This window comes from Pelophylax lessonae (assembly GCF_965119305.1).
Source record: "Pelophylax lessonae genome assembly, chromosome: 4".
Taxonomy (NCBI): domain Eukaryota; kingdom Metazoa; phylum Chordata; class Amphibia; order Anura; family Ranidae; genus Pelophylax; species Pelophylax lessonae.
The window spans coordinates 323,106,203-323,122,448 of NC_138771.1; the positions used below are offsets into that span (position 1 = coordinate 323,106,203).

The 16,246-nt window shown below is 38.6% G+C and overlaps 1 protein-coding gene across 1 annotated transcript in view; it reads left to right on the forward strand.

The window, feature by feature from the left end:
• Positions 1-5,920: 5,920 nt before the first annotated feature.
• LOC309552635 (uncharacterized protein) overlaps positions 5,921-16,246 on the forward strand; it is a gene marked incomplete at its 3' end in the record, with an annotated part of 111,464 nt that continues 101,138 nt past the window's right edge. Inside the window, exons 1-2 of the mRNA XM_082253575.1 lie at positions 5,921-6,043; positions 11,803-11,942. Coding sequence (XP_082109701.1) covers positions 5,989-6,043; positions 11,803-11,942 — 195 coding nt within the window. The 5' untranslated portion in view covers positions 5,921-5,988. The remainder of the gene's footprint in view (positions 6,044-11,802; positions 11,943-16,246) is intronic.

A 16,246-nucleotide genomic window follows, 5' to 3' on the forward strand; every position in this document is an offset into this window, starting at 1 on the left:
CCCCCAGACACTAAATACAAAAAATGACATGCCTGCCTAAAAAAATGCCCGATAAATGCCTGCAAGAGAAAAAGCCAGCCGCAGAGAAGCCATATTACTGAAAATATAAGAAAAATGCTGTTTTTTAGGGGTTCTGGACATGCTACAGAGCTGAAACTTGACAGGTACACTTTTTAGACCCCCCAGACACTGAATACAAAAAATGACATGCCTGCCTAAAAAAATGCCCGCTAAATGCCTGCAAGAGAAAAAGCCAGCCGCAGAGAAGCCGTATTCCTGAAAATATAAGAAAAATGCTGTTTTTTAGGGGTTCTGGACATGCTACAGAGCTGAAACTTGACAGGTACACTTTTTAGACCCCCCAGACACTAAATACAAAAATGACATGCCTGCCTAAAAAAATGCCCGCTAAATGCCTGCAAGAGAAAAAGCCAGCCGCAGAGAAGCCATATTCCTGAAAATATAATAAAAATGCTGTTTTTTAGGGGTTCTGGACATGCTACAGAGCTGAAACTTGACAGGTACACTTTTTAGACCCCCCAGACACTAAATACAAAAAATGACATGCCTGCCTAAAAAAATGCCCGCTAAATGCCTGCAAGAGAAAAAGCCAGCCGCAGAGAAGCCGTATTCCTGAAAATATAATAAAAATGCTGTTTTTTAGGGGTTCTGGACATGCTACAGAGCTGAAACTTGACAGGTACACTTTTTAGACCCCCCAGACACTAAATACAAAAAATGACATGCCTGCCTAAAAAAATGCTCGATAAATGCCTGCAAGAGAAAAAGCCAGCCGCAGAGAAGCCATATTACTGAAAATATAATAAAAATGCTGCAGAGCTGAAACTTGACAGGTACACTTTTTAGACCCCCCAGACACTGAATACAAAAAATGACATGCCTGCCTAAAAAAATGCCCGCTAAATGCCTGCAAGAAAAAAAGCCAGCCGCAGAGAAGCCGTATTCCTGAAAACATAAGAAAAATGCTGTTTTTTAGGGGTTCTGGACATGCTACAGAGCTGAAACTTGACAGGTACACTTTTTAGACCCCCCAGATGCTAAATCCAAAGAAATTTTTTATTTTTATTTTTTTTCAATTTTTCCAATAATTGGCTCTCTATCAAAATTATTATAATTTTTAAGAACTTTTTTTTGCGTGATCCCTCTCCGGCATGCCACAGTCCAGGTGTTAGTCCCCTTGAAACAACTTTTCCATCACTATTGTGGCCAGAAAGAGTCCCTGTGTGTTTTAAAATTCGCCTGCCTATTGAAGTCTATGGTGGTTCGCCCGGTTTTGCCGATGTTCGCGCGAACGGCGAATTTTAGGTTCGCGACATCACTATTAGGGTTATGGTGAGATACTTAGGGTTAGAGTTAGTAGCCCTACCCCTACCCCTCTAACTCTAACCCTCTAACCCTAAGCACTAAAAATAACCCTAACCTTAGCCCTGACCCTAACCCTAACCCTAATTCTATTTTTTTTCTGGTTCTGGACATGCTACAGAGCTGAAACTTCACAGGTATACTTTTAGACCCCCCCCCAGACACTAAATCACACAAAAAAAGTTATTAAAAATTGTCCTTTTTGATAGAGAGCCAATGATTGGAAAAATTAAAAAAAATAAAAATAAAAAATTTCTTTGGATTTAGCATCTGGGGGGTCTAAAAAGTGTACCTGTGAAGTTTCAGCTCTGTAGCATGTCCGGAACCAGAAAAAATTACGAATTAGGGTTAGGGCTAGGGTTAGAGTTAGGGCTAGGCTTAGAGGGTTAGGGTTAAGGTTAGAGGGTTAGGGTTATGGTTAGAGGGTTAGGGTTAGGTTTAGTGTTAGGGGCTAGGGTTAGGGTTACGGTGAGATACTTAGGGTTAGAGTTAGTAGCCCTACCCCTACCCCTCTAACTCTAACCCTCTAACCCTAAGCACTAAAAATAACCCTAACCTTAGCCCTGACCCTAACCCTAGCCCTAACCCTAACCCTAACCCTAATTCTATTTTTTTTTCTGGATCTGGACATGCTACAGAGCTGAAACTTCACAGGTATCTATCAAAAATAACAATTTTTAAGAACTTTTTTGTGTGATTTAGTGTCTAGGGGGTCTAAAAAGTGTACCTGTGAAGAGTGTACCTGTGAAGTTTCAGCTCTGTAGCATGTCCAGAACCAGAAAAAAAGATAATTTTTCAGTAGAGCAGGGATGGTGGGAACCCCTTTTACACCTATATGATCTTTTTTTTCTGGTTCTGGACATGCTACAGAGCTGAAACTTCACAGGTACGCTTTTTAGACCCCCCCCCAACACTAATCCAAAAAAAGTCATGCCTGCCACCGTATATATCAGTGGTGGGTGGGCAGTGGCACTGCAGTGGGCACAGTACACTCTGTGGACCTGACAGTCACTGGCACCCAGGCAACTGCAATTATAAAAAAATATATATATTTTTACTTTGCAAGCTGCTGTGCCACCTTATATATCAGTGGTGGGTGGGCACACAGTGGCACTGCAGTGGGCACAGTACACTCTGTGGACCTGACAGTCACTGGCAGTCCAGGCAACTGCAATAATAAAAATTTTTTTTTTTTCAATTTGCAACAAGATGCTGTGCCACCGTATATATATCAGTGGTGGGCAGTGCACTGCAGTGGGTACAGTGCACTCTGTGGACCTGACACAGCACTCACTGCAATTATGACAGAGGAAAAAAAATATATTTTTTAAAATGCAAGGTACTGTGCCTGTGCCACCCGAAATGAGTGTGGTGTGCACACAGTACAGTCTGTGGTGGGTCTGTGGCCTCTCACACACAGCGGGCAGGCAACTGCAGTGTACAATAGATATATATATATATATATATATATATATATATATATATATATATATATATATATATATATATATATATATATTAAAAATACTCAATTACCAGCCCTAAAAAGGGCTTTTGGGGACACTATATCACTATATATATATATATATATATATATATATATAAATAAAAAAAAATACTCAATTACCAGCCCTTAAAAGGGCTTTTGGGGACACTAGATATATATATATATATATATATATATATATATATATATATATATATATATATACAAAAATAAAAAAAATTACACAAATACCAGCCCTTAGAAGGGCTTTTTGGGGTGCTGTCAGGATGCTGTCCTTACAGCAGTAGTGGACCAAGAACACTGACTAGCACGACCAGGAACACTGACTAACAACTGTCCCTAGCTATTAACAGCAGCAGCAGCAGCAACACTCTCCCTGCTCTCACTAACACACTGCTTCAGAATGATCTAAGATGGATGCTGCCCTTGCTTATTTATAGGAGGTGGGAGGGTGTGGGAGGGAGGTATGCTGATTGGCTGGAAATGTGCCTGCTGACTGTGAAGTTCAGGGTCAAAGTTTGCCTCAATGATGTATTATAGGGGGTGGACCGAACATCGCATATGTTCGCCCGCAGCGGCGAACGCGAACATGCTAAGTTCGCCGGGAACTGTTCGCCGGCGAACAGTTGGGTACATCTCTAGTTGTAACAAGTATCCCCAATGCAGCCATTCAAGTGTCTTCTCCAGTCACTGAAAGACGAGTTGAACACCTCCCTTTTTATAGCTTTGACCCAGCGCACCAGAAGTCGGCTACAGCTGGGGTCTGACATCACCAAACCTGGTCTCTCAACTGAGCATGCACATGTTTAACTCCCCTCTCAGTGAATCCTCAGCTATTTGTCTACAAACTGAAGTAAAGCAATTGAAGCTGTCATTTGCTAGCAAGTTTTTGCTAGCTACATTTTTTTTCCTTTTTTATTTATAAATGTCAGTTTTTCTGTAGTACGTTGTCTACATCATACTGGTGTGCTACTTCACAGGCAGTTTAAAGGCATTCCTTAGACATGTTATTTAAAGGAATTCATTTTTTTTTTAATTCTTCACTTAAAGCATTACACAGCCCAAAAAAAAAATAAAAAATAAATCTTTTTTCTGGGTGCTTTGCTTTTCAGATCTGTTATTGGAGTTATTTAGGGTGCTAATTCAGAAAATTGCATTGGCTAGACCTCATTAGCTCTAGTTTCTTAGATAAGAAAAGTTCTGGCTGCTCAAATTGTTCTTCTGTTACCTAGTTTGTGTTTTTGCTTAAAAGTTAGCAGATATAGTGAGAGCGTTCATATAATTCCAACTGAAATTTATCATCAGAAACATTGGATTCTAAAGTATAAGTTATTAACGGTATTATAGTTATGATCGTAGAGGAGGTGTGTATATATTGCCACCCAAGACGTTTCATTTTTGCAGATCAAGTACCATAGATGTTATGGGTACTTTTTATGTTTTTCTTTTATGCTACAAGGAGACTAAATAAAACACTACATTAAAATATCCTGATTTTTGACTGGTGACCAGAGTGAAGAGTGGCATATGCCATTTATGCTGTATCTCAAAAACTAGAGCTGATAGGGAAAAACTGGTGGATATTTTTGGATTCTTCAGGTCAAATATACCAAGAAACAGATTTAACATCCAAGGCGTCAAAATGTGTGTTGGCCTGTGTTAATTTTCTGCTCCCCGCTAAACGAAAACGTTTCAACTATTTTTGCCTTGGTACATGTCCAGTCCCTATGCTGTTTGTTGCCTATTAGCCTAGAAAATTGCCCCTTTTCTTTTTTAACAATTGACTCCCATTGACTTCAATAGGGCTCAAATTGTGAACTGCAAACTTCCTAGTCCTTAGCATGAAAGGGCCAACTGGTTGAGTTTCCCTCTTTCCCTGAATTTATATCATAGAGAAACAATTACATAGATCTTTATCAAGAGTATTTTTTCCACTCAAGATCAGTTGCATGAGTGTGTCTGCGGCATTCTGCACCCATAAATGTACTGGTCATCTCCCAAATAAAGTTGATCGTAATCTCATGTCTGTGGGCTCTTAAACTAATCTGTATATCATTAAAGGGGTTCTAAAGCCTAAACTTTTTTTTAACCTTAATGCATTGCTTGCATTAAGGTAAAAAAATAGGCGTCAGTATCCCCCCCCCCTTATCCTTCCCCCTTTTACTTACCTGAGCCCTCATTAGATCCAGCTGTGCACATTTGCACCTCTTCCTCCCCTCACTTCCTGGTCTCATTGGCTTTCCTGAGGCAGAGGCGATGGCTACCTCTGCGGTCAATTAAACCCAATAATGATCTACAGATTACATCCTGTCAATCTAATTGTTAACCAATCTACTTTTCCTTTTTTATTTCCTACAATCTTTTAATCCTTTCCCCTTTATCTTTTTCTCTCTTGTAACAATTATACGATGCTTACTTAAAATGGTTCATCGTAAAAAGTGGCAATTGTGATATCCTTTTGTACCTTTTGGATAATTTATATACTTTTTCCCCCTTTCTTTTTCTCTATTTTTTTGGTACCCTCATATGTTTTGATTTTAATATGCTGAAATAATACTAATAAAAATATATCCAACCTAAAGCCAATAATGAGGGAGTAGGAAGTGGGGCAAATCCCGCTGTCTGTGTCAATAGACAGCAGGACTCAGCCCCGCCCCCTTATTCTCATACAAAGTGGCTTACTATAGGGGCACGCGGTGGAGGGGAGGAGCCAGCGATGCGGTCAGGGGAACTGAGAAGAGCAGCTTTCAAGTTCACGCTGTGCAATTCTATTGCACAGAGCAGGTAAATATAAACCTGTTTGTAAATGTTTTTTTTTTTTTTTTTTTTTAAATAATCACTTTAATTGGGAGAATTAGGGATGTGTTTATGGTGACTAGCTGACATTTGCACTCAATACCTGGTGGAAAAAAGTAGCAAACATGGGTTGTGCTCTGAGCTCTTGCCAACAGCAACAAACCTCGTCATGATCTATGTGCTGCAACACATGACTGTGACATGTCACTGTTTACTTAAAGTATAAAAAAGATGAACCACAATCAAATGTATCTTCACAATCAGAGAAAATCACTCTGAGTTACAAACTGAAAGGCGGCACCATGAAGACCGGTGTTTACTCTTTGCTGTTTGCTCTAAACTTTCTCTATGAGTCTGGTAAGCAAGCTATATTATTTAAAATTAATATAAATACTTTAATAGCAAAACCATGTCCATTCCTTAAATGGTAGAATTAGAGCTATAATGTTTTATAATGTTAGATGAACTTGATGTAAATTCTCACCAAAAATATGTAACTGTGTTTTTGAGCATAAATGAATTGAATAAGCAAAAGAAAAACTGTACTTTCATTATATATATATATATATATATATATATATATATATATATATATATATGTGTGTGTGTGCATGTATATATATATATATATATATATATATATATATATGTGTGTGTGTGTGCATGTGTATATATATATATATATATATATATATATATATATATATATATATATATATATATATATATATATATATATATGTATGTATATTCACATAATTTATAATTTGGTCACAAAATTATTTGTCTTTGTCTATGTGTATCTATTCTATTTTTCATTTGATATTTTTGACATTATTTTTATTTAACAAAAACTGCCCCCTTTTTTATTTACTTTATTTGATTAACTGATCTTTGAAAATCATATTACCTGTAATAATGTGAGTATGTTTTTATATTATTATATATAATTTTAAAGAGCTGTGTGAAGGTGCTCCCAACATACAGAAGCTCCTACTGTTTAGAAAAAGCCCCCAGGCATGTGTCGAAAGGTTAATTACATAAAGCTACCTTTTTCACCACAAATGCATTTAGGTAACAAGACTGTACAAAACAGTGTCTTATAAGTGCCACAATTAGACTTCGTACTTATATTACTCTACTTAGCTCTGCTTAAGAGATCAATTTTGACCATGCGTATACAGGAGGTTTCTCTACTGAATGATGTTTAAGTTTGATGCCTTGCCTTCAAATGTAAATAGTTTATGTGCCTTAGGTAGTACAATGTGTGTGCATGATGGCCATCCATTAAAGAATATACGGAATAAAGAGAGGAATGCTTCCCAGCCCCTTCCATTAGAGTGCATAAGCCCAGTTCTGATGAATTTTGGGAAAAATGTTCAGATGTTTGTCTAATAACAGAAAATGTAAATGTAACTGGATCCCAACAGTATAAGGAATCTAACAAAACAAGAGCAAAGTTTAATGACTATGGAGTTGATTTACTATAGGCAAATACAGTACTGTAGACTGTGCACTTTGCATTAGCAGTTGCACTCATTTTCCCCAAAGCTTAGTGAATAAGTGAATATGTTGAAGTTTCACTTTGTAAAGAATACCCAATCAGGTGCACGAAAAAAAAAAAAAAAAGCATTTTTGCTTGCACATGATTGGATGATGAAATTCTACAATGCTTCACTACATTCACTAAGCTCTGGGGAAATGAGTGCAACTAAACTTGCAAAGTGAACAGACTATTTCCATTTAGTACAATAACTAATAGTTTAGTGCATAGTATATTGCAATTTATATTTTAATGAGTAAATTTTTTAGTGATTATTAATTTGTGCCCAAATCATTTTGTTTCCCGTTTAACTTTTTTTTTTTTCTGGGCTTTATAGACCCTACTGATTATTTGTTTGTACCCAAAACATTGCATATGTGTGAACCAGCACTAAAAGTTGCTAAAAGCATGTAAATGTGACTAAATGCAGCTAAACCTACTTTATAGCAAGAACATCTAAATGTAGGAAAAAGTGATCTGCCAGACATAAAAGTTATTTGTGTGCTTAGTTTTATAACTGAGTGCATGTAGCTCAAGTATAAGTTGCAGTGCAGCTCTAAACTGAGACAAAGATCTCCCTGCCAGTTGCAGTGACAGGAGCAGGCGCCTATGCCCCATTCAGGGGTGTAGAAGCATCATCAGAGAAAGGAAGGAACACTGCTCACCAACCCAATGCATATGAATATACAGTATGAGTGAGTGTGGCCTCTCTAGACACGCGCTCTGACATGTTTCGTCCCACACACCCGGGCTTGGTCACTGTGGTCATCTTTCTTTCTCTGATGAATGCATGTAGCTGTATTCAAATGGAAAATGCAACATTTGACAAGAGAAGCAGTAACAGACAGTACCATTTAGGGTGGGTTTGTAGCTTCACCACCAGCCACGGGTGTCATGGTTACAAGAAGCCCATCCTAGCCCTAGAGATACAAGGCAGTAATAGAAGCCACATCACTTCTACTTAATTTTTTTGTCGATGGAGACTTAATTAAACACTTAGTGCCGGTTCACATTGGTGCGATGCGGGAACCCTGTGAATCCACTGCGGGTTCCCACATCGCCCCCGACTTGCAGGCAGTTCACATTGCCATATGTGAACTGCTGGGAGTGTCAATACAAAGTTAATGACACCCACAGATTCATTAGCATATCGCAGTGTGAACTGTCATTTCAGAGAGGAATCGAATCGCATAGGTGTGAACACCCATGCAATCTGATTCTGGTGTGGACCAACAAAAGGGTCCAGTGCGACTTTGGTCCAAATGCAATGCAAATCCAGCCATGCCATCTGCATGGCTGAATTTGCATCGCACAGACATCGCATATGATTTGCAGAGCAGTACGGTGCGAATCACAAGCAATGTCTGACATTGCATATGTGTGAACCGCCACTTAGTGTTTATACTGTATCTAAAAGGTAGCTGTTTCCTAATAACACTTCTTTTAACTTTTTTTATATGGACTTTGCGACATGTGAAATGTAATATAACAATATTTTCGAAGAAAAGCAGTACTGTATTGAATAAATGTGCTGTAACACAGGAACCTTTTTTTTCTCTAGTTATTAAACAAGCCCTATCATTAAAAATCCCACTTGACATAAATATAGTGCATGTCAGTGCGACTAAGCACATTGTTATTTTGCTATTCATAACAAAGATTTAGATTAATTAAAAAAAAAAAAAAAAAAAAAACTAGTCATTATGGACAACAGAGAGTCTATTGTTCTCAGTAAGGTAAACCCTGACTAGTAATATGCAGGTAGATAAGAGGATCAATATATTTGTGTCTGTAAGGGTTAATTATTAGGTTACGTTCACCTGTAGGCATCGCTATTTTTACAGCAGTTTTACAATCGCTTTTTTCAGGCGTTTTAAATGCGTTTTTGAAGAAATTTTGTGCAAGCGTGTTTAGGTTGATAAGTGACCAATGAAAAAAAATAAAAACGCCTTTTTTGAGTGACGGGCGATTTGCTTTAAGTGGCAGAACGCTCAGATGTAAACAGGGGCCATTGAAATGAATGAGATTTGTCTTGTCTTTAGAGCTGAGGCTTAGAGCAGACAAAAAACACCTAGGTGTGAATAGAGCCTTACTGAGCCATTTATATGATTCCACACTGTGTGTAGAAGCAGAATATTTTAAATAAATTACCAAGCACTGATGAGATTACATTTATTAAAGTAGTATTAAACCCAGAGGCAAACATTTATTATATTGCACCTTACCAATGATGTGATTAGATGTGAAGGCTGCATTTGTTTTCTTTTTTAAACTTTTTTAAACATTCTCTCCTTTTTTTTCTTATCTGCTTGCTTTTCAACAGAACAAGCTGCCCTGCAGATGTAGCAGTTAGAGGGTTAAACAAAAACACTTACCTCTGGCAGGGGTGCTTACAATAATATGAGCTTTTATTATTTATGTAAAGCCTTTATCCCCCCCCCCCCCCCCCCAAGAAAAAAACTGTTTGCTGTAACTGCTTGTGCAACTGCAGTGTAATCTGGAGTTTGCTTTAGTTTGTCAGAGTATCCAATCACTCTAATACTGGAGGTGTGTTACTGGTCAGATCACCAGGTGAAACAGAGGGAAAAATGCCTAGTGTATTTTCCATGTTTGTCTGTCCAGAAAACTTTTTCAGCCGCCAGTCATATTTTGAATGCCAATTACTCAGTCATGCAACACTTATACAGTAAAAATACCCCTTTTTGTAAAGAAGACAGTCCAAGGTATTTAGTAAGGGTCATAGTTTTTCAAAGTTGTAATTGTTGTCATTTTTAATAAAGAAACTAAATAAAATGTGTTTATTTTCTACATTATTTTTACATACTGTCACCAGAGCAGTACACCAGTTATCATATGACTGGTGTGGCAGTGATCATGGGAAACTGACTGCTGACAATATGTAAAAAAAAATTATAACTTTTTTCTTTTTTTTTTTTTACTTTTTTTATTTTACAATTTTGTCTTCTATACTGTGACCAGAGCAGTACAGTGTCACCATACACTATGATTGCTTATCACAATAAGGATCACTGTTATAAGCAATTATCTTTATAAATGGCATCCACTCATACAACGACCTGTCTTTTGTTGTGTCCGGTGTACAGCATTGCTTTGTTGCAATCTGTTCCTAGGGCACATGCAGTGTGTGCACCTGGAGGATGTCAAATGATGTCCACCCAGGATAAGAGTGCTCCCACTTGGCCGTTTTTTTATTATAGGCAGAGTGGGAGGTGATTAAAAAATGATAAAGCTGCCAGTTTACCTGTCAAAGAATTTGTATTTCTTCTATCCATACATGAGGTTTACACAACTCTACCACACAGCACAGCCTAGTTTTCAGTGCAGGAGACCTGATTTTTCTCTGCTGCAGTTCAGGAACATTTCCAGGTCTTTTCCTTCCCCAGCCAGTGACTGGTTAGCAAAAGGAGAAGCAGCAGACTGATAAGTTAATTTCTCGGACGGTCACTCTGCTCTTTCTTCCTATCAGCATGCTCCTTGAACTTCAGCACATCTGTCTGGCACCTTGTGCTGTTTCTCCCTCACCTGAAACTGGACTCTGGTGTATGGTGGACTGCAGGAGGTTCACCGTTTAGGTAGTTATTCTGCTTCCTTTAAAAAAGAATGTAGGATGTATTTATGAATACAGATATGTGTGATTTTGTTTTCACTGCCTGCAGTTAAACTTTAAAAGGTAACTCCACTTTCGTGGGGAAAAAAATCAACAAACAAAGAAAAAAACCATATAGCGTATACAATTACAACACAAATCATATTGTAATTGAACATTATTAAAAATTATCTTTCCTTTTCAATCTGCAGCTGTTGTAATTTTCTGAAAATGCAATGCAATATGGCTACCTGGAGGTATTCTGTACACAGAATGTATACTGACCACACCCCAAAAACATCATTTCCTGCTTGTGCGATTGGCTCACCAATTTTCCCAGAAGTCTGCCTAAAATGCAAGTCAGATTTCTGGCATCCCCTGCAACAAAAATGTTATTTTTGGTGAGATAATTCCAATAGGAACACATCTAAAGGGAAGCAGGCCCAGCAGATTTCCTCATTAGAGCCCTGCAGCTGCCACAGGTGATCGATAATTATGAAACCACTCCCATTAGACCCACTCAGCACAGAGGCACAGAAGGAACAAACAAGGATTTCTTCAGAATAACAAAAGGTTGGAATCTGCAACAAAGTTTGTTAAAATCCTTGTAATGTACAGAGATGACCCTAAGGGGAATGTTTTTTTCTTAACAAAGGTGGAGTTACGCTTTAAAGGAAAGCAGTATTGTGAAATCTTGTAAACTACTATTGCTGACCTCTTCTTCTGAAAATGCTAGTTTCCTAGTAATAAGGTTGATACAATGGTTTTAGTAGGTTCTGAACCACTGACCTAGAACAGATAAGGGGATTTGTCATCATTTTGACTTTCCTGATGTAAACATTTCTTCCAGGTCAGTGGCTTACAAAGTAGCATGTTCAGATAGAAGTTTGCAAAGGCAGCCACTGTATTTCTCAATTTAAAAAGATTACAGTTATTCTTTAACTATGATTAACTTTACAATTTTAGGTTCTCTTCCTCCTGTGAATGCCATCCTTGGTAGTTCTGTTGGTAGTGTGCCCTCGCCTGATCTTCCAAAAGTTCCAGAAGCCCCTACTGTCGACAGTGTTCCACAGCTTCCATCGTTGTGTATAATCAAATCATTAACAGTCTGTATTAATACTTGTTATCATTATTTCTATAAAGAAAATGTATGATGCATCACAAACATATGTACACATTCATCATGTGATGCTGCTGCAGTTTCTTAAATGTTTTAAAGTAAACACGTCACATGGAACATACATAAAATCTGAGCTCTTATGTTAAACATGAGCATTGACAGATGCTTTTGGTTATCTTTCTTGGTCTTCGGGAAACCTCTAGATCTTAATGCACAGACCTTGACTCTCAGAGTCAAAGTCAGAAATTAGCCACACCCACTCTGCAAGGCATACATTTCTATTGGTCAGGGGAGTGTCAGAGCTTTGGATTGCTGGGTTTTCAGGGCTTTCAAGCAGCTTCCAAAGATAGCCAAAGACGAATGCAGAAAGGGCCAGGTTCCCATCACAGATGCCTTTAGACATACAGCCTTTGACATCCAAAGCAACTCTTCTTTCACACTATTTTTTTAATCATATTACTGCTTTTAACCTTGCTTAAAATGTGGTGGAAATGTGATAAAAAGCTTCTGGTAAATGGCCAGAAAAAAAAAGAGTTTGTACTATTGGCACCAGTCAAGAGGGAGGGGTAAACATAGAATTAAATTAAACTACACTGATCTTTACAACAGCCTAAAGTAAAAACGCCCAGACTTGGGGAGGTCCACAAATACCCAAAAAATTAAAGGCAAACATCAGGTACTTGGAATCAAAGTGTTAGAAATTAAATTTGATTACAGGTACTTACACTATTACCAAAAGTATTGGGATGCCTGCCCCCACATGAACTTTAATGGAATCCCAGTCTTAGTTCGTAGGGTTCCATATTGAATTTGCCGACCCTTTGCAGCTATAACAGCTTCAACTTTTCTAGGAAGGCTGTCCACAAAGTTTAGGAGTGTGTCTATAAGGATTTTTGACCATTGTCCTAGAAGCGTATTTGTAAGGTCAGGCATTGATGGTAGAAAGAAGGCCTGGCTTACAGTCTGCACTCTAATTCATCCCAAAGGTGTTCTATCGGGTTGAGGTGAGGACTCTGTGCTGACCAGTCAAGTTTCTCCACCCCAAACTTGCTCATTCATGGCTTTATGGATCTTCCTTTGTGCATTAATGCCCAGTCATGTTGGAACAGGAAGGGCCAACCCCACACTGTTCCCACAAAGCTGAGAGCATGGAATTGTCTAAAATGTCTTGGTATGCTGATGTCTTAAGAGTTCCCTTCACTGGAACTAAGGGGCAAAGCCCAACCCCTGAAAAACAACTCCACACCATAATCCCCCTCCACCAAATAATTTGGACCAGTGCACAAAGCAAAGTCCATAAAGACATAGATGAGCGAGTTTGGGGTGGAGGAACTTAATTAACCTGCACAGAGTCCTGACCTCAACCAGATATAACACCTTTGGAATGAATTAGAGCAGAGACTGCAAGTCAGGCCTTCTCATCCAACATCAGTGCCTGACCTCACAAATGCACTTCTGGAAGAATGGTCAAACATTCCCATAGACACACTCCTAAACCTTGTGGACATGGACAACCTTCCTAGAAGAGTTGAAGTTGTTATAGCTGCAAAGGGTGGGCCAACTCAATATTGAACTCCACAGACTAAGACTGGGATGCCATTAAACTTCATGTGCGTGTAAAGGCAGGTGTCCCAATACTTTTGGTAATATAGTGTATATAGCGCTGTCAATTCATGCAGGCACAGGGCGAACATGCAATCTCCAGGCAAGTAGTGTCGAACAGACAACCCTAATGCTACTAGGTGAGAGTGCTAACCACTTTGCCACTGTGCTGCCCCTATATAAAGAAAGAGATAAAACAGAAATAGTAGATGAATGTGAGTAAAGGATCACATATGTTAATCCGTTGATCTGTCAATGAATGGGCTTGAGTCTCTGGAAAGTCTTTGAAGTGAATGATGACAGGCTAAAAGAGAAGGCTGGCAGGTTAACAGCTGTAGACACAGATTGTGTTTCTGTATGGTTCGGAAGGAGCTGGAAAACTTGAATATTTTACAAGCAGAGATCAAATGGGAAGAGCAGTAGGTCACATCATCCGATTCAGAAATCAACCATCTGTAGGTGATTTTAAGAGGCAGTGCTCAAAGGGATTTATTCTGCAGATCCAGGTTCTGGCATAAACAATAAAGAAGATGGAAGGTTCAAGTATATGCTGTGCTTAATGTACTTGATGTATTTAATACAGAAGCTGACAGGTACAGGAATATCCTGTGCTGATCTGCCAATCCAAATATTTGTTCAGATGTGTGGGATACAGTGCAAGAGCAGAGAAGCTTGGAAGCTGTACTGCCGGTCTGCCAGTCTAAGAACTAGTGTGTGCAGGATAGAGTGGGCAGGCTCAGGGTAGACTGGGGAGGAATGCAGGCTCTAGTGTGCACTGTGCTAAATAAGCTGACCTACTGATCCAGGTGTTAGTAGGTGATGAGGAAGTAGACAGGCTCAGATGTGTGCAATACAGTGGAGAAGCTTGCAGGTTGGAAAATTGTACTGCCCATCTGCCAATCCAGGTTCTGGTATGCGGAGGCTGGAGGAGACGGGATCAGGGGAGAATGTTAACCTATGTACCTATGTAAGTTTGATAAGCTGTAATTCCTGGATCTGAGTGGACTGACCATCTTGGTGTGAGCCTGTAACTCAGCGAAAGAGCGGAGAGGCTCATGGAGGGTTTTAGCAAAACTGAAGAATAGAACTGGCTCTTGGGGTTTAGCAGAGTGCAGACTCAAAAAATGATTGGAAAGCGTTTGGGCATATCCAGGCAATGCATTTCAGAGATATTGCCTTTTTCAAACCTGAAAATATGCTGAGGAGGGATAGTATATATACACAAGCGGACTGATATTTCCATCAATAATTGGTGTCATACCTATAAAGAGGATAAACATAACATTTAATTATGTGCAATAAAAAAATATCAAGGTGACACATGGAGATGGGGAAACATGTAACAAGAGGAAAAAAAAAAGATAAATAAAAACATAAATTACAATGTATATCAGAGCAAAGTAGAAGTCAAGTAAATATACGGAAAGTATACAAAAAAATAATAATCAAAGATAAAAATAATAATTATATGAATAAATATTGTTAAAAATTATTATTGTTTCAAATACTATTGAGGATATGAGGTACAGCAGTAACAAAAGAGGCCCAAGCGAGGATGTGTAAACAGCCTGGCAATAGGCTCAAGAAACATAAAATAGTCCTGACGTCTAATTCCTCATTGAGCCCATTATGACACAGCATTTTTAAAACGTATATCCAATATGTTTCCTGTTCACAAAAACTCTAAATCTCTCGGTTTGGGGTATGGGGTCAGGAATATACTCAATGGCAAGTGACTCACATTCCTCCTCCATTCCACTTTCAACTGTGAGTCTTTATTTCTTTATTTAGTTTATAAGAGTTTGATTCCAAGCACCTGGTGTTTGCCTTCATATTTCTGTGATGCCCATATTTCTACAGATTGTGGCCATATCAGTGAACAAAAACAATTAAGTACTATCTGTACTATCCATAATACTTCTATATGTGCACTAACTTTTATATTTTAACCCAAAAGCTTGTACTAAAAATTAGAATGTTATTCCATTTAAAAAAAAAAAGTATCACAGTCAGACCTCAACTTGTTATTGTTACAGATAGCAAGGAAAAACAGTTGTAGAACTGTTTAAAGAAGAACACTAAGGGTCCTTTCACATGGGCTTTCCGATCAGGTCCGCCTGTCAATTTTTCATGGTGACATGTCCGCTGACACCCGCTACTATCCAATCCGATCCTGTCCATGAAATGCAGACGGATGGAAACCCTATTTTCCATCTGTCTGTAGGATCGGATTGGATAGGATCAGATGAAAACGGAAAGGCGGTTTGTTTTCATCCGATCTCCTATAGAGGAGAGCGGCGATCTCTCTACAGTGAGCGAAGACTGACCTGTTATCCGTCTGCTCAGCGGTAATCGGCAGATTGATCCCCACTGAGCAAAACAGAATCCCCAGGGCAGAAAGCCCGTGTGAAAGGACCCTAAGCCTATCCTATAAATTGAGCCACCTATAAGCCGCAGAGAAAAATTGACTAAAGGTAAGGCAGATGTAGCATTTGCAATCCTGTTCTCGGCGACAACTCTCCAGTGTCATCTCCATAGTGCTGTGAAAATCTGTTTTTGCAGGTTGCAAGTGTGACATCAGTCTAAGTAATGATGACCTGCATGAAAAAATGTGATCCTGCACAAATACAGGACAACACTTGTTTTTTTTTTAAAAGCATTTGACCTCAGACCCTAAAACATAATAGC